This window comes from Hakea prostrata, chromosome 3 (assembly GCF_041222555.1).
Source record: "Hakea prostrata isolate BN-2017 chromosome 3, UWA_Hpros_2, whole genome shotgun sequence".
Lineage (NCBI taxonomy): Eukaryota > Viridiplantae > Streptophyta > Magnoliopsida > Proteales > Proteaceae > Hakea > Hakea prostrata.
In genome coordinates, this window is record NC_142602.1 from 22,681,694 (window position 1) to 22,709,270 (window position 27,577).

Consider the following 27,577-nt stretch of genomic DNA (forward strand, 5'->3'; position numbering starts at 1 on the left):
TAGTAGGATGGTTAGGAACCTGCTTCTCAGTGGAGAGTGGAGAGATCTTGAGTTCAACTCCTACCGGTGGCATATGTAATATCCCTATCCCTTTGTATCAAAAAAAAAAAAAAAATCCTCAGAAGAGACAGCCAATGGAAGCCAAAGCCCTATCTGCTTATCCAAGTTGAACCTCATGATTAATTGTATACCAATCTATGTACAGTCATTTGCACGTATAGCCAATGATTCAAATGAAAGCACACAAACATCAAATCTTTTTCATGTCCCAGTAGATAAGATACCTATTTCTACCACAAACATCATATCTTTTTATGATCTTATCATCCCAACAGGTTGCATTCATATAGCGAATGGTTGTTCTTCTGAACATCTGCAAGATGCTTGAACTAAACCAATTTTCAATACTGCATTGAGCAATCAGCAAGTTTATCTAACAAACCACAACATCCTATTGTGATTCTGTACATAAAATGAAAAAAGAAAAAAAAAAGTGAAAAATATACAGCAACAAAAGCCAAGCCAGAGGACCATAATCATAACTGCTGGTCCAGGTATGGATCCCTTGGTGATCTTGCACCGGGAGAAAGATAATCAGTAACAAACTTGTTCAACCAGGAGGTGCTGCGAGTCAACCACCCAAGCTGACCTTGGCTGGCTTCTTGTGCGCTCTTTTGTTCTTCCTCTAATAAGATGTCAAGCCACCTTTTCGCCATATATTCCTTGACAGCCTCTACTCCTTTATTCACTATTTCCATTGGCGGAATGACCAGTGGGTTCCCCAACAAGTTGAGCTTGGTTAAATTCTCCAGCCGACCAAACGTATCAGGAAGAGCATGAATCTGGTTGTTGCTGAGATCAAGTTCCCTGAGATTTGTCAGATCTCCAAATGTCTCAGGAAGCTCTGTCAGGTCACTGAAATTATTGCTCAGATTAAGGATCTCAAGATTTGTCAACTTCCCAATGGCTTGTGGCAGACTATGGAGCTCATTGAAATGGGCATCGAGCTGGCGCAGAGACTTCATTTCACAAATTGAAGTTGGTATAGATCGGAGCTTATTGAGAGGGACTGAAAGCCTCTGCAGATTCATTAATCCATACCCAATTTTTGTGGGCAAGTACGTCAGAGAATTGAAGCTTGCATCCAACTCCACCAATGAACTGCAACATAATAATCCACAAACAAAGAGTTAGGAAAAGTTGGTGATGACATAATTCTTGGAGGGAGTGAAAGAACCACAAAGGTGTTGGCTTACATGCATTGTGAGATGCTATCAGGTAGGGCTGGAAGTTTATTTGTTGACACATCAAGGATCTTTAGGTTAGTCAACAGTCCAATGGAATCTGGCAGTGATACCAAAATGTTGTTTGAAAGATTTAACTCCTCAAGATTTTCTAGTCCACATATTGAATCGGGAATGACCTGTTTCCTCACACAAACAACTCAGACAAATCAGGAAAAAGAATCTGATCTCTGGGATCCCAGACCGCTAATAGCGAACCTGATCATTCATAAATAAAACATAAAATCTTTGGAGAGATGCAATTTCATAATTCTGACATCTCACTATATACAGAATTAGTAGCATCATGTCCAATTCCAAAAATTTAGCATTTTCCAGGGAAATGTTAGTGGGAGATTGGCTTAACAGAATCACAGGAATTGAAAACTAGAACCATAACTAAAGAAAATTTAGCAACTTGATAGAACTTTTCTGATAAGCTTGAAATTGAAAATCAAATGGTTACTCTCAACCGGTAGAGAAGGCCAGTAAAGTCTGATTCATTCTAACGGTTGGAAGTTTGGATACAAAGCAAAGCTGTACAGCTAGATCAGAAACACAAGAATTGCAGAATCAATGGAAACTTCAGAAATATGAAACAGAGTTCAAATAGGAATTGAATGTCAGAGCAAAGCTGTACAGCTAGATCAGAATTATCCCAAGTAAAATAAGAATTGGATAATAAAAGAATTTGAATTGAACTAGCAAACCAGAACCGAATAGGCATTTAGAATTTTGAGTAGAAACTGAAATTTTAATCTGAGATCAAGAACAACTTGAGTTCTGGATATGGCAGATTTTCCATTATACAAACCAGCAACTAGACCCGAGTCTGAAAGTTAGGAATGGAGAGTTTAAAATTCTGATTGGGAGCTTGAATGAAAGAGAAAAAATAGACAAAAGATAAACGAACAGATATGATTGTAGGAAAAGGGGCTGGAATCCACCAAAAATAAATGAAAAACACACTCTTTCCACTAATAAATCCACCAAGTAACACCACAGAATCCACAAAGCCAAAATCTAGGAAACTAAATTATTTATTTCATAAATTAATGTGCCCGAATGGTCCCAATGTTTGACTCCAAATATGTCAAAAATAATCTAAACTAACTAGTAATAAAATAGCTATCAACAAGTAAAAATTTCAAATAACTGCTATTCTAACTAAGACTCCTATATGTTTTTTTTCTTCCAGAGAAAGCAGTCGATGCTTCTTTCAGAAGTTGATCAGCTTGTTTATTCAAAGGTTTAAGAGTACAGACAATTTTAAAACTTGGCGTCCACATAATGGAGAGTGCTTTAATGAAGCCAACCCCATTAAGTTTGCACAAGGCTAAGGCTGTTACTGTTGTAGAGAGCATCCATTGCTTATTTCAAAAGTTGCTAAATTGTAGGCTACATCAGCTCTCATTTCCTATTAAGCAACATACATCACAGTTTGTTGGCATGCATCTACATGTCCATGCATGTCTATGGTACTATGACCCCTAATGTGCAGTCTCATAGACTGACATTTAATGCTTGAACATTCGACTTTGGCACTCTCCATTTATATTGAATGATTGCTCTGTGCATGTGAGTGTAAAAAACCATGCTGTCAAAGAAGGAAAATCTTGACTGGATTCCATAGTGGAGATTGGTGAGAGGCTAACTTGTAGTCAGTGAGACCAACATATCTCTTCTTTTTCTTCATTGGTTCTAACTTTCCACTTTGGCACACTCCATTTAGATTGAACAAATGCTTTGAGCATGTGAGTGTATGGACCAGGGAACGAATGTTCGCCCAGTTCGCTGGGTTCGCTACCCAGCGAACTGGGCGATATGGCGAAATCTCGCCGAAATATCGGCGAGATTTCGCTACCTCTAAATGCAATTTCGTTTAATAAAAAATAATAAAAATATATGAAAAGACCTTTACAGCAATGTACAGCTCCACTTCCCTAATAAAAGTATTTAAAAAGCAAATATGTCAAACATCGAGTACGAGTCCCTATGCACCATAAATGTGAAAGTTCAAAAGCTAATAAAAAAGTATTAAATATCCTTGCAAAAGTTGCAATACATCAATCAGTCATTAATCAGTCATTTGAAAATAATAATAAATTGATATTCAAAGCAAGGAACGAAAGTTCGCTCGGTTCGCCGGGTTCGCTACCCGGCGAACCGGGCGAACTGGCGAAATATCGCCATTATTCGCTCGAAACTCAACTCTCGATCTCTTCCAAATTTCAATATTCATTTCGATCAACCCAAAGTCACTGACTCACTATCAAATCAAATTTTGAGTTCACGTGGTATGTAAGTGGTATGTAAGAGAAAGTGATGGGTCCCATATATAGTTAATGCTTTGTCTTTTGTTTTTGTTTGATAAAAAAGTCTTCCTAAAAAGCTACGAATGGCGGTGGAGCCTTGCTATGCAAGTCTCGCGCGCCCTGCGATGCAACCCGCTACAAAACGAAAGCATGGAATGTAAATTTCAGGGATTGCAGGGCAAATACAGGTGTGAAAGAAGTCGTACTCAAGGTTTTCAAGAGCGAAGCAGTCCTCTAGCCATGCTACAGGATCGCCGGAAATTTTATCTGAAATAATCAAAGCAGCAGCAACAACTAGAACCCTGGTTCGATGCTTCAACAACCAATCTTTCTCTTCTTCTTCTTCTCCTTTCCGGCGAAAGTAGCAGCAGCCGCTGCTGCTTGTTTTCTACTTCAACGATCCGGCAGCAGCTTTCTTTCTTCTTCTTCTTCTCCTTTCCGGCGAAAGTAGCAGCAGCCGCTGCTGCTTGTTTCACTCAACGATCCGGCAGCAACGATGTTAAAATGGTTTGAGTCGTTGACGAGTAAGTGAAAAAATTCGAAATTCGCCAGAAAATCGACAAATCTCGCCGAAAACTTAGTTTGCCGGAAAATCGTCGATTTTCCGGCGAAATCCTGAAATATCGGTTTCGCTCCCATTTTTAATTCGCCCTCTGGCGAAATGGGCGAATTTCGGCGAAACTGCGTTCCATGATTCAAAGTTTAAAGTGCAAACAAAATACCCTCCTCCCACTCCGCCCAAACAAGTCCCGCAACACTCCCCCGCAACTATCTTTGAACTATTTTCCTCTTCGCAACTATTTCTCAAGAACTGAGCAAACCAACACCAAGCTTTCTTTCTTTCATTTTCTCTTTTCTCCTCTCTCTAGGAACACCAAAAATGCTACACCAACCGCAAGCATGGGACACACGCGGAGACCGCGCGGCCCACAGCAACGAAACGCCGATAAACGCAAAGGCGAGATATCGCCGATTCCGGCGATATCCCGAAATCTCGTCGCCGGAGCTATCGTTCGTGTTCACCGAAACGCGAAGTCGGCGATATTTCGCCGAATGTCGGCGAAATTGCGTTCCATGGTATGGACACATGCTGTGAGAGAGAGAAGATTTAGCTAGATTTCATGGCAGAAATTAATTAGTGAAGCCATCATCTAGTCAATGGGACCAACATACCCATTGACTAGAAAGGAAAAACTAAGTCTCAGGTATGTGGGACCATTTGAGATTTTAGAAAGAGTCAGAACAATGGCATAGAGACTTGCTCTACCTCCATATTTGTCTAACATACATGATGTTTTCCATGATGTTGAAGAAATATGTAGCAGATCCCACACGTGTTGCAATATGAACCACTAATGTTGAAGGAAGATCTCGTTTGAAATGAAACCGATTGAGATATTACAATGATCAAAGAAGAAATTAAGGAACAAGACTCACTTGGTGAAAGTATCGTGGAGCAATCACACAGGTCAAGAAGCTTCGCGGGAACTTGAATTCAACATGAGGACCTGATATCCCTAACTATTTGCTTGATGAGGTATGCAAATTTCGAAGACGAAATTTATTTTAAGGAGGGATGGATGTGATGCCCCGCATCTCATTATATTATTTTAATATTGCGTTGGCATGCTCCAATACCCTAAATTAATAGTGATGTTTGGACCATTGGTCTATAACTAGGTCGAAACGTATTTTCATCCGTTGGTCTCCCGTACGGCGAAATTAGACTAAACTCAATGACCATTATAATTTTCTGCACTCGGAGATACTAAAAGGTTAACCTTGAAATAAACCAAATAGGTAGACCACAAGGTGGGCCTACAACTCTCTAATTAAGGCTCATTATTTTAATTTTACTATATAAATGATATTATATGTATGTTGACCAATGATTTAGCTGATGAAATGTGGCAAGAGAAAGTGGTGTAGGAAAGTGGTATCATGAGATTGGAATTGAAGGGCTATGATGATTACACCCAACAAGAATGGGTATCACCATGAAGAGAGAGAGAAATTGAGGTGTCAAGAAAATAGAAAAAGTAAATTATGTGTAACAAGGGAAGGAATGAGAGAGAAAAGAGTGACACCTAAGTGCATAAGTGTCACCCAATTATCATTAGCCAAGTGATAAAGTAATAAAATATAATAGAAGATGTGTAGTGTGTTAACACCTAACAAGGAGGGTATCAATCATCAACTTAGGTGTCAACAAGAGAGAGAAAATGAAGAAGAAAAAATGAATGAGGGACAAGTGTGGCATGAGATGCCAAAGCTAAGAGAGGAGTAATTACTAAGAAAATATAGAAAAAATAATAACTAAAAGTAGAAGTTTGAAGAAGAAAGTAGAAGTTTGAAAAAGAAAGTAGAAATTTGAAGAAAGCAGAAGTTTGGAGGAAGTAGTAGAAATTTGAAGAAAAAATTTGTTATTTTATTTGTATTAATTGGTTTGCAATCCTTATAAATAGGAATGAATCTTGCCCCCAAATCTGAGTATTGTGTTGATTCAATATCTCTACATCCCTTCTATAATTTTCTCACTCAACTTTCATTGTTCCTCCTCTCTCTCAAATTTTTCTTTGAATCTACTGCAATTTCATGTATTTTCTACTCTCTCTCGATTCTCTCTTCCTTCTCTCTCAAACAAACTCCCTTCTTCTCTCTTTAACTCTCTTTCTCTCTCCTCTCTCTCTCTACTCCTCTTTCTTTCTCAAATTTCTATCTATGCAAAAACCTCCACTCTATGATTTACATAAGAAATTACACCCTACAAAGGGGGAGATACCTTCCTATTTATAATGATTGTAAACCAATTAATACAAATAAAATAACAATTTTTTTTCTTTCTTCAAACTTCTATGTCACTCTTTTCCCTATCGTTGCTCCTCTCTCTCTCTCTCCCTCTCTCTCCCCTCTCTCTCTCTCTCTCCTCTTTCTTTCTCCAATTTCTCTCCACGCAAAAACCCCCCACTCAATCGTCTATATAAGAAATTACACCATACAAATGAAGAGATTCATTCAAATTGCAAACTAATTAATACAAATAAAATAACAATTTTTTTCTTTCTTCAAATTTCTTCAAACTTCTACTACTTTCTTCAAACTTCTACTTTCTTCTTCAAATTTCTACTTTTTTCTTCAAATTTCAACTTTCTTCTTCAAACTTCAACTTTCTTCTTCAAACTTCTACTTTCAATTATTATTATATACATATTTCCTTAATAATTACTCATTTCTTAGCTTTGACATCTCATCCCATACTTGACCCTCATTCATTTTTTTTCTTCTTCATTTTCTCTCTCTTATTGACACCTAAGATAACTATTGACATTTTCTCTCTCTTATTGACACCTAAGATAACTATTGACACCCTCCTTGCTAGGTGTCAATACACTACACCTCTTCTCTTATATTTTAGTACTTTATCACTTTACTAATGATAATTAAGTGACACTTATACACTTAAGTGTCCCTCTTTTCTCTCTCACTCCTTCCCTTGTGACACCTATAACTTATTTTTTCTATTTTCTTGACACCTCAATTTATATCTCTCTTCATGGTGATATCTATCCTTGATAGGTGTAATCACCATTGCCTCCAATTTCAATATCATGATACCACTCTCGTACACCCTCTTCTTTTGCAACATTTCATCATCTAAACCATTAGTCAACACACATATAATATCATTTATATAGTAAACTTAGAATAATGGGCCTTAGTTAGAGAGTTGCACCTTGTGATCTACTTATCCAGTCTACTTCTAGGTTGACCTTTTAGTACCTCCGGGTACAGAAAATTATGATGGTCACTAAGTTCAGTCTAATTTCGTTGTACGGGAGACTGGCGAACAAAAATACATTTCGACCCAATTCTAGACCAAGGGTCCAAACGTCATTATTAATCTAGGGTATTGAAGCATACCAACTCAACATTAAAATAATGATATAATGAGTAAAATGTATTTAAGGCTTTTGTGCAAGTGAGTGTAAAGACATATGCTCTAAGAGAGAGAAAAGCTTAGCTAGATTTCAAGGCAGAAATTAGTGAGGTCATGTTCTAGTCAGTGGAACCAACATACCCCTTCCCTTCTTCTCTATTGGCTCTTAATCTCTATTTTCATTGTTCTTTGCAACTGGTATGCTGTTCTACTGTTGTTGATTGTTCATTTCCTTGTTTCTACCAATATACATCTGAGCTTTACGTTCTGCTGTTTGAATTGTATACCTTCATTTCAGACCTGTGCATGGTGCCACTGCTACAGGGTTAGCTAACCTTTCTTACTGTTTTCCAACACGTCCCAATTTAGTAACTTTTAGAGGTTTTTTCATGCTGCCCACTTAAGTTGGGCCTAACCTCTGGTTTGCCCACTTATGTGGCCAATATTACATGCTGCCCACACTAGTGAATTTGAGAAATTATAAGTTACCCACTGTTACTTTTTGACCTTTGACTGTTAAGTTTTCAAATTTTGAAATTTGTTAAGACTCAAATGCCCTTACCCTATCAAATTACATTATTGACCCCTTCCAATAGCCAAACCCCTCTCACTCACTTCACTCACAACTTTGGAGATGCAGAACAAACGGAATTATAATCCGGCTTTTTTCAATTTTGAGAGGTTTGCTCCTACAGCAGACGATTCACCTTTTACCCTTAAAACCCAAAAAGGTAAAAAGTTTTTCATTGCAACAGAGACTGCAATGCTGTTTCTTGTTTTAGATAATTAATTTCATGGCAAGTAACCAATAACAGAGACCCATAGATTTCAATCGACGTTTCCGCATTTTCAACACAACCACCATTAAAGCTGTTGTTAAGTGACCCTCGCGAAGTAAAACGTTGAACTTTTAGCTTTTTCTAACCACATTAATCACCACCATAAGACCTTGCTGCTCAACATTTTTTCAGCTCTTGGTTGGGTTTTTCTTAACTCACAGGTAGCACTGTTTCTCAAATATCAAAGAGCCCTTGGCATGAATGGCATCGACCACCTTCTTCCAAGCTTCAACTAGGTCATTCTAGGGTTTTCCAGCGCCGGTGGCTCTTGAGTGAACAGGGAGTTCTGTTTGTAAATTTGGAAAATTAAATGGAGTTTCATAATTGAAAAAAGAAGAAAAAAAAACTTATATTTCTATTCAACCCATGGGCAAAATGGTCAATTCCAAATTCAACTTTAACAGAAAACTAACAGTGGGCAACTTATAATTTCTCAAATTCACTAGTGTGACAGCATGTAATATTGGCCACATAAGTAGGCAGAACAGAGTTTAGGCCCAACTTAAGTGGGCAGCATGACAAAAACTCTTAAACTTTTATTTCTTAGTTCTCTAACCAGCTATCTTTTGGGATTTCTAGTACAGCTATTAACTCATATTATTAATCTCTGTTTACACACTTTCACATTTTATTCCTGGTTTAGAATCTTTGCCATCTCTGTACCAATAACTTCATATCCAACTGTCAAATTTTGATCAAGTTTTGAGGATGTGTTTGCCACCCAATTAGCACATTCCACCAGTGTTCTACCTTAATCTCAAAGGCCTGCAGTGAGTTAGAAAAACTGTTTCCAGTTATTTACCCCCCAAAAGAAATTTCTAATTTAATCTCCTCATTGCAATAAGGACCTAATCAAGGGGTCTACCTACTTGTTCATGAAACTTGGGACCCATTAAAGTTTCTCACGTTACAAACTTTGTAGCTGGCCAGATACACTAGCCCATAATGTATTCTCCAATGGGCAAAACATTTTCTTCTCCGGCAAGAGATTAGAGAGAATCTTTAGACTGACATTTGTTAAAGTTGGGAATGACCTAACCCCAGGTAGGATCTCTTAACGACACAATAAATCAGACAAAAGCACTGAACAGTGAACAGAATACATAAATAACCAAAAATAAACTGAACAATTGACTAATGTAAATCTAAGGTTCATAGTCAAACTAGAGAATCACACTCAGAGGCTTTGGTTAGATTCAAACCTCCATCGAACATGCTAGCTAGGGTTTCAGCAACTCTACTTCAAATAGGGATATCAATCCCAGTTAGCTAAACCTTCTCCAGAACAGAATCACAGGGTTCAATTCAAGGTCATTCCAGTCAAAAGTTCCAGCAGTAGCATCCCAGCTACAATGTACCAATTACAAATTTTTTCTTTTATCAGCAAAATCTCCTTCAAACCAATGAGAAGATTCCAATTTAGAAAAGAAAATCACCCATAACTATACAGAAAATAGGCTGGGTTGAGTCATCACCCACTCCAGGATCCTCTCCTATTGGACTGCATTTAACAGGTTCCAAGGTTTCAGTACCAAAAGTCACATTTTTTTTATAGTAATTGTCTGTTGAGATGGGAAGGGTTTCTTTTCTTGAATTTTAGTTCCATAAAACCAAGTCCTTGAACTACCTTGCTCTGATTACTGGAAAATTTGGGCAGCTTCTCTCTCTGAAGCTCACAAGTAACAAAGACAAAGTGATTTGGTCGAGTATGTGGCAGGCAGGGAAGGTTCCTCGGGTTCCTACTGCAACACAATGGCTCTTGAAGCAGGAAATATGAAGCTGCTGGTAAAATATGGGACAACATTAAACATTGGACCAGTTGAGAAACACCACCCAGTACAGAGAAGTAATACCTCTCCTACTTGAGATTCTAGTCTCAGCTTTCCTTGTCTTTGACAAAGTCAGCATCAATGACAACACATGGGTCGTGAGCTGGAAGGATCAGCTGAAGGAGCAATTGCATATAGGCATCCAAGTACTCCCGCATGCAAGGCTACAACTCCAATGCAAGTTCCTACGAATCTAGGTGGAAATGCCAAAAAAACATAGGCACACACTGTTTTTGAACTTCTCCTTCATCTATTTTTGTTTTTCTTCGTGTACTTCAGTTGAAGTAAAATTCGAGCCAACTTTGCGATTTTTTTTTTTTTGGGGGGGGGGGGGGGGCATTTTGATGCTAGTCACAGTAAATGGGGGCCACAGGCCCTAGGGCAATGGGAGAGGGGAAGGGAAAGGTGTGGTAGGAACAAAGGACTGAACCCATGATCTCCTTGGACTTTATGCCTCCATATAGAGGCTGCTACTCATTGTGCTAGAAGCACATCCACAACTAAAACTCATTTTTGAGACTTGTAATTTTCCCAAGAATATATGAGCACTCAAAAGTAATATACATAAAGAGAAAATCTGGAAGAAAATAACAACAATAAGCAACTCAACAGTTCTAGAACATAGAATGTCCCCGAAGATAAAAGAAATCTGACAGGTAGAATTGTAATCAAAACGAGGGAGCAAATTTCCTTCCAGCATACATACATCTAAATAAACAAATAACGGAAAACATAAAGTGGGAAAAGAAATAGCAACAATGACCAAGTTATACTTATAGAGAATATAAGGTCTAGGACTTTAGATAGAAAGACAAACCAAATACAGGAACCTTTTTCCTGACTGTATGCAGACATCTAAATGAATAAATAAAGAGAGAAGCTGCTTTAAACTTTTCAATTGTCCTCAAGTTCATAACCTAAGCCAGGAAAAGCATGCAACCAAACACGTCTTACTCAGTGTTTTACTCACCCATCCACACCAATAGAAGTGTCAGCCTCTACACTCAAGCTCTAAAAGCCCCAAACACATTGGCTGGCAATCCTCAACCATGGTTGTTAAGGTGTCCACCTAGGTGCCTAGGCCCATTTTTGGGTTAGGGCAACATGGTGTCCCCTTGATTTTCGTTGTCCTCTATCGCCTCATCTTACTTGGTAGCCTTGACAACATGTCCTCAACCCTTCCTCCCCCCCCAACCCCAACCAAAAAAAAGAGTTGGAAAAGAAATTTTTACCATCAATTTTTTTCTTGTGTTGCTCTTAATGAAGATGCATGTTCATATCAATGATCCTATGTTAATACAACTAATATAGAGCTGGAAGCAGGAAGCAACCTGCATGGTCAGCTTGACGGGTTAGGGGTTATATATTCTATGTTTATCCACGATTCTGAATGTTTCTAATTCAAAACCTCACAAGAAGCTTTGATTTTATTGGGCTCCTTTATTCAAAAGGGACAGATCTTCTAATCTAAGGTATGAATGAAATTCAAAAAAGATTAGATAATAACATATAAGATAGCATTTACGTCTGCGTGCATCCAAACAACTTGCATTTTAGATGATCTTCGAAGATTTTTACAATCCTTCCCGTTGCTTCGTTCTTTATTCCTACTTCTAGTTGAGAGAATCTTTAGAAGAGCAGATTAGATTTTATTAGAGGTGAGTCAAAAACAATTTTCCCTAAAGAAATTGCTACAGAATATAAGCAGATTCAGCCTATACGAAATGATCGTGACAGGTCTCAGGATCAGGGGATTGAAATTTTATGTGGTGTTCCATTCGAAATCTCCAGTTTTTGAAGAAAAAATCCATTGCCAAATGCAGCATGCATAAGAAATTAATCAGACTTCAACCATCCAGTGCACGGGTATGGTAAGCATGGGATTTTTTGCCGTCCAGTTTCTTCCTAATTGATCCATCATCTCTCTAAGCTACCTTTCATGATGGTTCAGTATCGATGCTGAAAGAGAGGCAGAAATAGAATATCTAACCTCGAGTTGATTGCTAGAAAGATCGAGAGAGACCAAACCACGAATTTTCCCGAACTCCTCAGGGAGAAACCTCAAGTGACGCCCCTTGAGCTCAACCTTGTTCAATTCCTTCACCGACGCCTCTTGCAAGACAGCAACAACAGCCTCATTCACTTCCTCATCTACTGGCGATGACACATCATCCTGAGCTTGAGAGTCTCCATCCTCCGGTTCGGGAGTGGCAGATCGATACATATTGATCAGCTTGTCCTCCGCATCCCTCAATAGCTTCTCGTAAGCCTGGTGCATCTCATCCAACTGCACCACCGCCTTGTAGACGCTCTTCACCTTCTCGGCTGCTAGCCGAGCTTGTTTCTCTTTCTCCGCCAGCTGAGCCCTCCAGTCCAACCGATCCACGCCCTCGGGGCAAGGCTCCATGACGATCTCCTCAAGCTGCTTGGAGAGATTAGAATCGATTTCATAGATCTTAGCCTTGGCAAGGTCGATTGCCTCGTGATCAGGGCGTTCACCGAGTGACTGGAGGACCGATCGAATCTGTGCAACCTCAGCGACGGCCTTTTTCATCGCGGCAAGGAGCTCTGAGTCCTTCAAAGGGGGCATCTGCTCCATCACCGGCAACGGTGGTTGCTCGATATCGACATGCACGGCGCCGGAACTGGTGACGGTCCCTGATAAGGGAGCCGATCTGTAAGACAGAACTGGAAAGTTCGTCGGCGATGGATCCATATCAGCAATTGGTAGATTATTGAACACACAATTTGGAGTGTTGAGACGATTTCTAGAACAAAAACAGCAGGAATCAAACTACAGGATTAGAACCCATGGTAGGGCTTTCTAGAACTTGAACTCTAATAAAGAATCAGAGGCATAAATCTTGATGACGTCAGCATCTTTGTCTCTGTGGGTCAGTATTCCGGTTCCGCAGCAGAATGAAGCAGTGAGTCTTTTTTTTAATTTTCTTTTGGTAACCAACCAGAATGAAGTCTTGAGTCAAGTTCAAGAGGAAGTTGGGAAGACCAGAAGAAGAAATATACCTGCAACTACGATTGCTTTCGTTTTGCTGACGATTGGAGCTTCGTCTTCTACACTCTGCTGACTGGATGATTTGATCTTTTACGATAAGGTTAGGTTAGGTTTAGTGAGTTGGGGCTGATGGTGCCTGACCAAGGCGACGGGATGATTGACTCATGTGGGAGTTTCTAGCAATTGCAAGTCGCTTGAAGCATTATTTTAGGGTTCATTACTAGTTAAGCCGTCAGTTTTGCTTATAAGCAACGTCTTAGCCAAAAAAAAAAAAAGGAAAACGATTCTCTTCTTGTTTTCAGAAAAGGAGGAGAAAACAAAAAGATGATACGTGTAAGGCATGCCTCCCTTATCCTTAGTCTATGTGGTTGGATATCTTTTGGAACGTCCGTGTTAGGGATGTCAATGCATTGGTCTCATCTCGTTTAGGTTTTGGTCTTTTGGATTTTTTATATTATTTTTTCTTTTTGGAAATTAATAGTCTTTTAGTTTTTTCTTTAGTACTGCGTTTGTTTGCAAAGATGGGGTTAAAAAAAAAAACATATAGGGAACCCATGGCAGTGAGTTTAAAAAGAAAAAAGAAAACGGAAAAAAAAAAAATGAAAAACAGAAAGTGGCGTAGGGAAGGATTTTTTTCTTTTTTAAATTTCTTTGAAATTAAGTCAAGTTTTTTTGGGCGTTTGTTTGCAAAAAAGTCTTAGAGTGAAAAAGAAAAAAGAAATTTGTGAAAAAGTAATGGTAGTGGGTCTCATTTTTTACTTTTCCAAACTTTTTCAAAACATCAAACAAATTTGATTAGATCACACCTCACCAAACAAGTTTCATTAATTCAAGTAAACTTGTCTCTCACTTTTCCACCTCAAGCAACCAACCAATATACACTTTTAAAGAAAAAAAAATTGTTTATTTCAATACTTTTTCCATCCATTTTTCCCACCCCAGCTTTATTTTAGCAAACAAACGCAACCTAGGTGATAGAGACTATTACATATATTTTAAGAAAACTTAGGTTCGTGACATTTGTTGAAATGCTATTACCACATGATCTACCCTTCAATGGCCATTTTTTTTTTTTTTTTTAAAGAATGAATGAGTTTGATGTTGAAAGCATTAAATTCAAATAAGCATTGCCAACAAAATTTATGCTTTGATTCAGTTTTAGGTTAGCGTGGTTAGAGTTTGAATTGGTTTGGTTTGGAGTAGTATCTTGGGTTCAGATTGAATCGGCTTTTAAGACCATTAATTTTACTCTATTTAAAAGTTGAAACTTCTGTATAAAATATGATGTCAAGGCCACTGTATAAGACAACACAGAATAACAAGTATTGTATATAAAATTTATTTCTTTCAAATGGCATGAATAGTCTTTTTATCGAAAAAACACTGTTGCGCACATCCATCAAGTGATACTCGAACAAAGTTGACGGAGTTGGGACGTGTCGATGGTGTTCGACATTTTCTTTAAGGTATTTAAACGCCCTGAATAGTGCACATGGATTCTAAGAGCGTTTTCACCCCCAAGATCAATCAACCCATCCATCGTAGACAGTGCACTCTGTAACGATCAATTAAGGGATCTGAAAACTATTTTCACCAATCCGTTATCGACACAAGTTTAAAAACAACTTCAAAACAATGTGTAACCCGAATAAACAATCCCTTGTACCTTTATATAAAAAAAGTAAAAGACACCATTAAGGATTGTCTCCAAGAAACACATCCCTTCTCTTTAATGTTCATTTGGTAGCTACCAAACTAGCCTCCCAAGAGAAACACTTATTGACAATTTAAGTGTTTATTAAGAAAAGATAAAATTGATTAATAAAAAAGAACTTTTTGAATTTTTAAATAAATAAAATTACAACAAACCCACCCAACCCCATGTAATTGCAAACCCAATTTGAAATATAAAATCTGCCACCGTCTTCATCTCTGCAAAACGTGCAAGAGTTGAAGATGTTATCAATCAAAGTTATTCGCTTAATTCGCAAAGGGCAAATATTACTCACCACAAGAACTATAATTGACGTAGAGAGAGCACCCAGCACCAAAAAAATTTGAAAGAAGATATGATTTTGAGAAGAAAATGAAAGGTTTCGTCAAAAGAAAGAAAACCCAGATTAGTTTTCTTATTTTACGGATAAGAATCGATCATTGTCTTCCCTCGGCTATTATCTCTTCTTCTGCTCTGCTTTGCCTTTTTATTCTCTCTTCTGCTTCTCTTTCAAACTTGGTGTTCAGTATTCTCTATTTATATCTCTTGGTCTCCCTGTTCATACGAAAAAATTTGAACATTCATTTTTCTCTCATTTATTTTCTCTGTTTATTCTTCTCTTATGCATCTTTTGAGAAATGGCTTTGGGTTAAACATCACTAATGGAGGAGAAACAGCCATAACAAGAGCTTCAGCCCTACCTGAAACAACTTGTGCCATCACAGCAGCGGTAAGGAGAAGGAGAAGGAGAAGGAGAAGATTTGAGTGTTCTTCTTTTTATCTTTGGTAAAAATTAGGATTTCCAACACTAGGCAAGTTTTGCAAAGAGGAAGACAAAAGCTCAAATCGGGTTTGTGATCCATACTTGGGTTGGGTGAATTTCAATTAAATAAAAATGGATTTGAGATTGGACCTACTTTTTATGAATGGAATAAAAATAGAATAATCAAGAAGAATATAGAGTTGATTAAATAAAAAAAAAAAAAAAAAGACTCGCATGAACAAAGAACAAAGAAGAAAAAAAAATCACCCATTTATTAGTAAAATTCGTAAAATACAATTGAAGTCTATACAAGGGGTTGTATTTATTAAGCACATATAGATATAGTTATTTGTGTATTTCTTCTTTTATCACAGATCTACTACTCAAAACTTCACATGTCGTTCTATATTATAATTTCTATTTTACTTGGTTATGTCTCTGTGTAACAATTTTTATTCCAGGTTTTACATATACACATATTATCGTTATAATTCAAATAAAATAAAATAAAAAATTCTTATTGAAGTAACTCTAACTATAGATCCACCAAACTTGTTCATCAAGTTGGTTTTTTTTGCTTTTTTTTTTTGGTAATAAAGCACTTCATTGATAAGGAGTGGCCGAGCAAAATTCTAATAATCACTCAGTGGAACACAGCCATTCCGTTGGTCCAGTAACCAAGAGGGCCTTCCGTTGGTTCATCAAGTTGGTGAAACGCATTAATGAGAACCAAGCAAATAAAAGCTACTGCCTGAATAAGCAAATCTCTCATCAACATAAATCTCAACCCAACAACATTATCAACAAAAAGCATCTCCAGATAAACATTGGGCCACTGAAGCACCAATGCACCAAAGTGAAGGAGTAGCAGAGCAAGATAAAGCCAAAAGGATTCAGCAGTGAATACATAACTTTAGAAAAATCGAAGGTGTGGAAAGTGGATCTTCCATTTCCCTTGTGGTAGTCTCATCAGCTGAAACGTTGATTTCAACAAGCCACTCTCACCAAACCACAATGAAGTCTCCCAATCCATGTCTGTCAATGCTTTCTGACCAAGCCTTTCAACAGTGACTTTGGACACTACCAAATTCCCTACCTGTTTATCAACTGAGGCAAGAAATGGAATAGAAATACTTAAAACTCCAGCAACGTGAACTCTCCTGGAGATAATTACCCAATCTCTGCTCCTCTTTTGCAAGAACGCCTCTTGAAATAAACAAATGGTGGTTTTCTGTAGTTGAGGCTTGAGCAGAATGAACTATCTTCCAACACAGATTTACTATGCGATATATCTGTATATATGAATCCACCCCCAAACATCTTCCAAAAATGTTGGTGGCATGCACAGATTGTTTTAGCCTGACATGAAACTTTCTGTTTTTTTATACTATCAAGTGTTGAAGAGTTAATTCTCCAACGAGTAGATCGAGCAAATCATGAGATAAGGAGGGTTCCTATATGCACTTATTGTATCATTTTTTGAACAAAAAAATTATTATATCATTATATGATTGGTTGGAAGGGGGAATATAAAGAGTTGAAAATTAATTTAAGGATAACAATTATTATATCATTTTTTCAACTAAAAATTAATTATACCACTGTAGAAATTAATGATTGGTTGTTGGGCAGAATATGAAAAGTTGGATTTAATTTTCCTTTTTGATTTCAACTAATTATTGATTGATAATAATTATTATTATTATATTCCATTTATGAGGTAGTTAGTTTTCATCCGACCGGTTGATCAACCTTGTGTTTTGGGTTTAGAACCCAAAACCCATCCAATCCTCAACTTGAGGTCTAGTCAAAAAGAGAAGTTCAACCTTGAGGATGTAATCGTGGTGCGCGTAAGCTGGTCCAAGATGAACCTCATAAAAAATAAATAAATAAATAAAATAAAATAAAAAAAAGGACAAAACTTGTAATCATGTTCTCATCCCAAGAACCTTCAATAAAACCATAATACCTTCAATAAAGAGTGCCTACTGAACTAAAACAATTAAATTAATTGTGTGGGTGCAAACCTCCCTAACCAATAATTTAGAAGCCACCGAACCAAATAATAGGGCAAGTTAATAAGACAAAAATGCAAGTTTAAAAAAAAAGGGAAAAGTATTGCCTAATATGGGGCACATATATGGGTGTCAACAGTTTGGGCTGCGCCAGTTTCTTGTTAGGCCTAACGGTTTTAGGCTAAAAAACACTCAACTCAAACACGGTCCCTTAGTTAAATAACAGTTTCGGACCAGTTTCGATTTAGTGCGTTTTGGATTGGGCTGACTAATGGTATCGGATTTATTGATGGATTGGGTTTAGGATGACCAACGGTATGGGTTCATTTATTACAGCCATGTACCAAAATACAAGGAAAAATGGGAAATCTTTGCATGTTTCTCATTATTGACCACATCAAGTTTTCCAAACATGAAGCAAAAGAGGGAGGGTAATCATGGGTGGTAAACCCAATACATTGTCTTTTTTTTTTTTTGGGTGAAACCCAATACATTGTCTCTACTCTCTAGAATAGAAAAAGATGCTCCGTCATCTAGATTGAGAAATTAATACCAAACATCACATCGCATTAAATAAACCTGTGCAATAAATCTGAATAATTTGTAGAGAAGACACTTCTAGAGAAATATTATAGTTCTTCGAATTCTTTTCAAGGTGTGGCAATGGGTGAGGTTCTTGCAACTTATAATAAGAACTTCCTATGCGGATTATGGAATAAAATTTCAGTGTGTTACGAACTGAAATTGCGATGATATGGTTACGCGTTTGACTGTTTCGGTCCCTTACTCCTACGACTAATTTATCTTGGTAAATGAATTAAAGTTAGGCTAAAATTATGAAGAAATCATCATGGGCTTAATTCATTAAAATCATCCTAACACGCTTAACGGGTTGTGTTCAGTTTCAGGCTGATTCAGGCCTATCGGTTTGGGCTAGTGGATTGCAAACAGGTTGGCCCAAACCAGCCCAAACCGTACGGGCCAGTTTGGGTTATAACAGACCGATTCGGTCCGATTTTAATGGTCTGCATTGGAAATTGACACCCTTAAGCACATACTTTCACAAAAGCTCCATGGGTCCATGTCTTCATCATCTACTGCATAAGGCTTCAAAATTTGTGAGCCTAGATTGGCAGTCACCTACAAAAGAAAACAATTTTATCGTTAGGAAGTTCAAGCAGATTGCATGATGTATGATGACATTGTCAAATATGCAAGCTATAACACAAGAATGTTTTGCTCATCCAATCATCGATAAATTCAAATATAGTGTTAAGGTTCATCACGAGGTTAAGCCATTAAAAAAATGTTTAAAACAAAGCACTATAATATCAACATTAACCAAAAGAAAGTAATTTTACCAGCCGATTTCATTTATAGACCAAGCAATAACACAAGAAGAAAATGTTCATCTAGCTAAATAATGTAAAAGAAAAGAAAAAATCCAAACCTGATAATACAATGATCAAGTAAGCATCTTGTCAATACTTTAGGGCCTGTGTGGTTACATGAGTGGAGCGATTTCAAATACTTAGAGATTTCAAATATATGGAGTTATAATTTATAAAATTAGATGTTTGGTTGTGGAATGAAATCTGTGGATTCATCCTAAAAAACTATTTTATCGACGTGATTTTTGTGAATGTGCAAATGTATAGCTTCTAAAATCTCCGGATTTCACCCCTTACCCAAAATCGATTTACATTTTAGGTAAAGGGAACTAGATTTCATGAATCTAGAGATTTTACAACCAAACGGGCATCTGGAGATTTGAAATCTCTGGATTTATGTAACCAAACAGGCCCTTAGAGAATAAGGGAATCAATTAAATGTTCAATAAAATAATCATTACTCAATACTACAATTTATTACATTAGCAAAAAATGGATTTACATTAACCAAAGAGATAGTCAAAGAACCATAAAAATTATCCTAATATAGCACGTATAACCATGACCATGATAATTAAGCGAATAGCATGCACACCTATGCATCCAATAAACAATCATATATGTAGAATCCAATAAACATGTGGAAGGTCATTTCCTTAAGAATCATATTCCAATCGTAGCCCTATGTATTTTTAGCTAAGCCTCTTTCTAGCCTTCATCCTAATTCAGGGTTTAAAATTCTTGTCCCTTCCTAAGCTCTACAAGCCAAGTCCATTTTCAGCATAATTGTCTGTAATTAGGCCGGATCAAGACAGGTTGACCATGTCTCTATCACTGTCTCTAATTGTCCTTTCCCTTGATTGCTTTGCTCCTGTCACTCTCACCTAGAATGGTATTATTGCATATTTTTATAATAGAATGCCCTAAGTATGTTTTCAAGCATAAATAAATAAATATGCCTTAAGTTAAGAATAATGACACATGATCTTAAACTTATGGTCTTTAAGATTTACCGCCATTTAATTAGAAGTTTGATTTTAAAACATTTTAATTCAAACAAATTATATAATTTTAAGTGACTCAACAATTATTAAAAATAGGAATAAATTGCACCGGCACCCCAAAATGGAGGCCTTAAAAGAATTGACACCCCACTTTCCGTGAGAAAAAAAACAGAGATCCTAAAATTATATTTTCATTTGATACATTAGTTTAAGGGTGTCAATTTTTAGTCTGAACAGTTAAAATTGGACCAAATTGGTCTGTTATAGACCGAACCAGCTTGAACTGGATCTTAATGGGCCATGTTTAGGATGAAGGTCCTCAGCTCAAACGGTATTGAGCCGGGTCAGCCGTGTGTGGCCCACTCGCCCGAATCACAGCCGGTTAACCCATTAATATAAATTAAATTAGGGATAATTACTATTGTCCCCCTGTACTTTGATTTTATTATTACTGTATCCCCTGTACTTTTCAAAATTACTAATCTAACATTTAACTCTGCCTATAATTACTATTGCCCTCCTACCGTTAAGTTCCGTTAGTTTATTGATGATGTGGCATCTTTATATTTTTTTCAAAAACCCAAAATACCCTTATACTTATCTTTTTACTTATTTACCCTTTTGTCAAGTTACAGTGGTATCCTTAATTAACCATGGAGAAAAAAAAAACCCCCACTAGATAAAGAAAGAATGATTGAATAAAATTTAAATAGAAACTAAAGAGGAGGAAAATCGAATTCAACTCAAATTGGAAACTGAATATCACCTAAAATATTTTCAAAATAAATGAAGTTTAGAAAGGTGGGAAACCAATCGGATTTAAATTTTGCCCATTTCATTAATTCAAAATAAATGAAATTTAGGGTAAAATTGACATTTAGTTTGGTTTTATAAGTTGGGTAATATCATCTTTTGATTTCTTAATTTTAATGAAGGGCAAATTAGACATTACATATTCAAACTTAACGGCTACTTAACACCGTTATAAGGAAGGGGGGCAGCAGTAATTTCTTAAAGAACAGGGTTTTATTAGTAATAAAATCAAACTACAAGGGGGCAACAGTAATTATCCCATTAAATTAAAATATTAAATGAACCATTGAATTTGAACCTGATAACTAATAAGTAATAACAAATAACCCTTACGATTCACTAGTTAAAGAGTGTTTCAAATTTCATTTCATTTTAAGTTTTAACCGTTTCACTTTCAATCAGGGTTTCACTTTCACCGTCTGGAGTCTCACTTTTCCTGCTTCACATTTTTACCTTATCTCCTGTTCATCCTAACTACGACGGCAGCAGCAACAAGCAAGCAGCGTCAACTCCACTAGTAGCAAGAAAGTAGCTCCGACGATTGTGCTCGACTATTTTGTAGTCTTCATATTCTTGGTTTTTCTTTCTCTCACTGTTGGGGTAATTGTATTACAAATTCTTCAAACATACAAAAGTGAAATTGCAATACAATTGAGAGATGAAGATCTTTAGCAAATTTGAAGAGCTTGAAGTAGCAACCGAACGAACCACTGATTGATGAGGTTGAGTCACACCTTGATGTTGTCTTTAAGGTAATTGATACACCCTACTACCAAGGGTTCTTCGCACCACCACCTCCAAGATAAAGCAACCTCCAACTAGAAGATGAGGTAGTTCTTCTAGTCCCTTAAAGGAGCCAAAAGCTAGAGCACAACACTTAGACAACTCAAGAAAGAAATGAACTTTGTAAAACAAATAATGTGAGTGAGGAGAGTCACAATAGCCCACAATATGCAAGGAAGGGTTGGGTTTATATAGGCCCAAACCACACCTCACAAGGGGAGAATCAATTCTCCACTAATGGAGAATCAATGGTTTGTCCCTCCTCCACTAATGTGAATAAACCCCCTTGACCTAACCTCCCCACTACTTGGGGAAGTAACTCTCATATTCACTTCCTTGGAATGAATAGGTTTTAACCCATTCAAAGACCTTAACCCCCACTCATGGTAATGGCCATGAATGGTCATGAAGTTGAAATGAGAAATAAAGATCAAAAGTTAGAATTTGAGTAATTCCACCATTCAAGTTAGCCCACCTCATCACCATGATCAAGACCTTTAAGACCCATGACCAATGTTATGAAGAGCCTCATAACCAAGGTCATGAAGGGCCTCCTTTACTCATGGTGCCTCATTACCACCCTTACCTCAAGGGTCCCACACACAAACAAAACAATTAAATAAAAGAAATGCAAAAACTAATTTTGAAACTTAATATATAGATAATATAGATTTTAATAAAAACCTAACACTCATCCTTCATCTTTTCAGCGATTAAGTGACTCCAACAACAAGCAAGCAACGGTCAACAATTGTGCTTGACTACTCTTCAGTCTTCATCTTTTTAGTTATTCATTCTCTCACTCTACATCTCGAATCCCTTGTAACTCCATTGCAATGGATGATTACTCTTCATTTCGAATTCTTTCTAACTCCTTTGTAATTGATGATCTTCTTAGTAAAAAGAGTCGGTTGGTCTTCATTGTGAAAGATTGGACAACGGTTTATCTTATTATCGTATATTGCAATTCAAGACCACAGATGCGGTGATTGTTCTTGCACTTGCAGTTAAGGCAGGGTGAGTTCGCTTCTCTTGCCTAATACATATATTGGTTTTCAAGAACTCATAGAATGTTGCTGTTAGAGCCAGAATGTCACGAATTCAAACACACCCATTGGTATCAGAGCCAAAAGGTCACGAGTTCAAATCTCTCCATTAGTATCAGAGCCAGAAGGTCACGAGTTCGAATCCACCCATTGGTATTAGAGCCAAAAAGTCATGAGTTCAAATCTCTCCATTGATATCAGAGCCAGAAGGTCACGAGTTTAAATCTTTTCATTGATATCAGAGCCAGAATGTCACAAGTTCAAATATTTTCATTGGTATTCGAGCCAGAAGGTCATAATTTTTTTTAGAGAATTTTTGGAATATGAGTAAATTTTCCAAATTTATAGGGTATGGTATTTCCTGGGTTTATTGTGTTTATAAATACTTTCACCCGCTTATACAGTTGTTTGATATTGAATTCTTGGTTTCCTACATAATCTAGCCAGCATTGCGGTGTATGGTGGTTTTGGCACTGATATTCTGGAGATACTGCAGGAGAATGTGAAATCTAGAAGAAAAAGAGAGGTCAAATTTTTGCAAGGATATAGTGAGGTCATCCTCAAAATTAGGGAATGAAGTTCCAGTAATCAAATCTGAGCCCTCTGAAAGTCCATTAGTTCAGTGTGTATAGTTAGTCAATTAATAAACTAGACATCATGGGTCTCACCATTCTGTGTCATACACTGTTCAACATTAATGCATTTAGACCTGGCAAGGAGCTTAGGTTTACTTCAATGTGGAATTTCTAGGTTAGTATGTGGATAGAAGAATTACACGAGGTGGTTTGTTTATCAAGGTGATGTTGATCTAATTGAATTCTTACTCAACTTAAGAATTTAATGGTAATTATTCTTAGTACTCCTGTACGGGGAAACAATACTATGTATAAACATATTTTTCTTTTATTGTATGTTGTGTTCTTTTTCCCCATAAAGCAACACAAAATGGTGTTCACTGAAAAATGAATTCTAGATTAATAATTGGGGTTGGTCCAATCTGAAACTTAGGCAACAGAGTTTGATATTTTCTAGTACCAAGAGCCACCTAAAATACTGTATTAGACCTACTGAGTAGGATGAGAATTGGGTTCAACTCATTTAGATCATCCTTCTTTATCATCATTGGCCCATGGTAACTGGTGACCACAATGTCACCAATCGGATGACTTTTTATTCTTTTTTTTTTTTTTGAAAGAACGACGGATGCAAGCACTTAGCCCTTGTGCACAGTCGGACTACGCAAGCACCATGCAAGCATTAGCCTGCCACCAAAGGCCTAATAGAGGCCACCAAAGGCCTAATGTAGTCCACAGAGGTCGGTAACACTCATGCCTAGGCCAAAGAACACACAACTGTCCAATGCAAGAAAAAGAGGAGCAAAGGGAATTCGAACCAAGGACATGAGGTTTACCAAACCACTTAGAAGTAAGCTTGGGACCACTAGACTACCACCCCGGTGGTGATGACTTTCTGATTCTATATCCAAAGAGTTACATTTGAGAAATCTGTCTTTTTCCAATAGGAAGCACCTCTACCAAAACAACCATTAAGATGCAAATGAATCCAGGTAACTCCATACATACTAATAATAAAACTCACTCTAACTTACAAGATATCAACAATTACACTATGCTAAGATTTTCATTTTTTGGTACGTAAGTGTTTTTAGGCTAGAAAGTGAAAAACAGAGTTCAAATAAAAATATTAAAATATCCAGTGCTGATATCAAACAACTTAAAAAGTATGCAATGTCCATATGAGTTCCAAGATATTCTTTCCAGGGGATTCATTGTTCCAAGGAAAGTAGACGACTCAGGTCAGAATAATTTCACATTTCATTTATTTGGTAATTGAAAAAGGAATCTAAGAAGGAAGAAAATGACGAATCAATGAAATGAAATCTTGATTGATCTTCATGGGAACTCGAGTAAGGAGTAGTTCTTTTGGAGTTTCTAAAACAAAATTGCACCGAGCACCAAAACAACAGAATCTTACGGCAACCAGAGCAAGAACATCATTAAGATAATAAGATGTCAACAAGAGACTTACAAGAACAATCTGATGTTGAAATTTGTGGGTTATTCCGTTCTTCAGAAAAATCTGATATTGTCTTTCTAGAAATGAACATTATCTAACTTCATCCATTTTTGCATTTAAGATGTAACTTATCAATTTCTATCCAGATTTAGACAGTTCAAACCCAAAACTTATGAGTAAAGTCCTTCCTCCACGGATGCTTAATCAAATTGGTGGCATGGGTGGGTTACAAAATCTGATGAAGCAAATGGGTTCTTCAAAAGATATGAAGGGGATGTTTAGGGGGGGAACAAGTAGTACTGTTAGTTAAATGGAATCCAGATTGAAGCTATTACTGAGAACCGAGAAGAGCATACCTGCATAAGGTTTGTACAGGATCAAAGCATTATTACAGGCAGATCAATTGTACCTTTTCAAATATTTAGTGTGTCAACATCAGTAGAAGGAGTTGAAGATCGACTGCTCTTCTTCACTCAATAAGGACACAAAACCCAGAGAATCTGTTTGGATGAGGACTCTCCCTACTTTCATGTCTCGAGCCCACAACATGGCTTCATGAACCGCTAAAGCCTTCCTGCATAACGGTTCCCTGAAAGTCATTGGAATTGATGCAACTTGAATCACCTCTCCCTGTAAATCACGAGCCCCAAAACCAATTCTGCATTTCTGGTTCTCCTGGGCACAATTGCATCTAATTAGCACTTCTAGTCCACCCATTATGGGGACCTCTCCTCCCATCTATCTCTTATCGACCTCCTTCTGTTCTTCCCTAGTGAACCCCTTTGCCTCCATTTTGCAAACGCATAGGTGCTCTTCTGGATCACTTCTAGAGTTCTAGTGTTGTAGGGCCTTTGTCCATGAAGATCAACTCATTTATGGAAAGCCAAAGATTTCAGCTTGTGAAGGCTAGTTTAGATAACACTTCCCTCCCTCTAGCTTTTGAAGAAAACTTGAAAGTTCCCCATCTGTCAATAACACTCTGGAATGGTGCATCTTGTTCCCTGCCAATAAGAATTCCAAATTGCTACCCAACCACACTGATCTTGCAAAAGTACAGTTAAAATTAAAGCACATGATTAGTAATTTCCACTGCTGCTTTACACCTTTTACAAGAATATTCCACCTTGACTTGTCTCTTCCTCAACCCTTTTCCAGAGGCAGCCCCTCAGCACAAGCCCTGCATAGGAAATTGCGAATCTTAGGTAAAGTAAGGCCTGCCCATATCCTTTTCCACACTCGAAAACTGCCTCGACCTTCGATCCCTCAAATTGACTTGCAGGTGATATACTGATTTAGTGTTAAAACTTAAAAGTGCCATTGCTCGTCCCACCGCAGACCACTCTATCATCCCTTGGATATAAGGGTATGTGTATTTTCCTTATAGCTACAGCTTCTCTATGTTCAAGCCACTCAACTTGATGAACTTCTCTTCACCCTCCAGATGTACTGTCAATTAGTTCCTCAACCTTTGTGAGTCATCGAAATCTGAAAGTTTTGTAGTGATAGGATTCACTTTGATGACCACACATCAATTTCACTACCACTCTCTCTACCTTCCACATTAGACCTTTTATTTCGTACTTTTCCATGCCAATAAAGTATTAGCGTGTTGGTGGTAGCTCTCAGTAGTCATTTTGACTGGGTTTCTTACCAATGAAAAAAAAAATTAACTGGGTAAGTTTTGGAATGCTAAAAAAAAAAAAAAAGCCAGGGGGAAAACAAACCCTTGGGGGCGCTTGTGGTTCGAGACTGGGATTTTAAAAAAAAAAAAAATATAAAAACAAAAAACACAAAAAAAAAATTCATAAGATTAAGTGTTTGGTTGTGGAATGAAATCTGTGAATTCATCCTAAAAATTTATTTGATCGACATGATTTCTGTGAATGTACAATTGTATAACTTTTTTGAAATCTCTGGATTTCACCCCTTACCCATAAATCTACAGATTCACCTTTTTACACTAAAAACGTGAATCTGTAGATTTCATGAATCTAGAGATTTTTACAACCAAACGGGTATAATTCTCACATTCATGAATCCAGAGATTTGAAATCTCTAAATTCATGTAACCAAACAGACCCTAAATGTAATTTAATAAGGTACAACCGTACAATTTATTTTTTAATTTTTTTGAGCTGGCGTAGTACAACTTTTACTGCCATATATGGGAAATTTTTTTTTTTTTTTTTCGAGCTGGTGTAGTACAATTTTTACTATCATATTTTTAATCTCTATTGTTAATATCCAGATTAATTCTGATATGAACTTGAATATGCTTTTAATATAGTGGTGGCAGTTTTAGTCGTCATTCCATTAAAAATGTTTTAATGCGCCATCATTCCATCGAAATTGTTTTAGTGCTGCAGTAGCACCGTGCACTTTACGGTTCAAATCGAAATTTGTGGTTGAAATGAAATCTTGTCTATTTGTTTGGTCATGTTTAGCATAAAGGATCTTTTATGGGTAAAGTTAAATTCCACAAATTTTGATGTATTTATTGCCCAACACCCATATAGAGCTCGTCCTTCCACAGCTTCCCTATCCACTCCCCCTCTTAGGCCTATGGACCCCCAATTCTTATGATTGAATTGATGATGACCCAAAAGGAATTTTTTATCTTATCTTAAATCTTAAAACCCTAGCAAAAAAATCAAAATAAGTGGCCCATATGAGAGGTGACTCAAACTGGCCAGAACCACAAAATGAAGCAAAACCCACATTCCAGAATATCTTCCCAATTATCTTAATCACGTTCCAAAATATCTACACAATTATCTTATTCATTACGAATAAAA

The 27,577-nt window shown here is 37.1% G+C and overlaps 1 protein-coding gene across 2 annotated transcripts; it reads right to left on the reverse strand.

Moving 5' to 3' along the window:
• Positions 1 to 39: 39 nt before the first annotated feature.
• LOC149021641 (plant intracellular Ras-group-related LRR protein 3-like) lies at positions 40 to 13,510 on the reverse strand. Of its 2 annotated transcripts, none has more exons than XM_089149862.1 (4): positions 13,228 to 13,510; positions 12,194 to 12,971; positions 1,257 to 1,423; positions 40 to 1,161 (listed from the first exon to the last, which is right to left on the reverse strand). In XM_089149862.1, exons 2-4 carry the CDS (start codon positions 12,917 to 12,919, stop codon positions 537 to 539), a joined length of 1,518 nt encoding a protein of 505 aa, XP_089005988.1. In that variant the 5' UTR covers positions 12,920 to 12,971; positions 13,228 to 13,510; the 3' UTR covers positions 40 to 536. The 2 variants fall into 2 exon arrangements, with proteins under 2 accessions (XP_089005988.1, XP_089005987.1); XM_089149861.1 differs by having other exon boundaries at positions 12,194 to 13,091.
• Positions 13,511 to 27,577: the final 14,067 nt, after the last annotated feature.

Excerpts from the sequence above, each read along its gene's own strand:
- LOC149021641 (XM_089149862.1), bottom strand. The coding sequence starts at position 12,919 with ATGGATCCATCGCCGACGAACTTTCCAGTTCTGTCTTACAGATCGGCT. Across the intron at positions 1,424-12,193 it reads TTTCTAGCAATCAACTCGAG|GTCATTCCCGATTCAATATG; the intron begins GTTAGATATTCT and ends GTGAGGAAACAG. Across the intron at positions 1,162-1,256 it reads GATAGCATCTCACAATGCAT|TTCATTGGTGGAGTTGGATG; the intron begins GTAAGCCAACAC and ends ATTATGTTGCAG.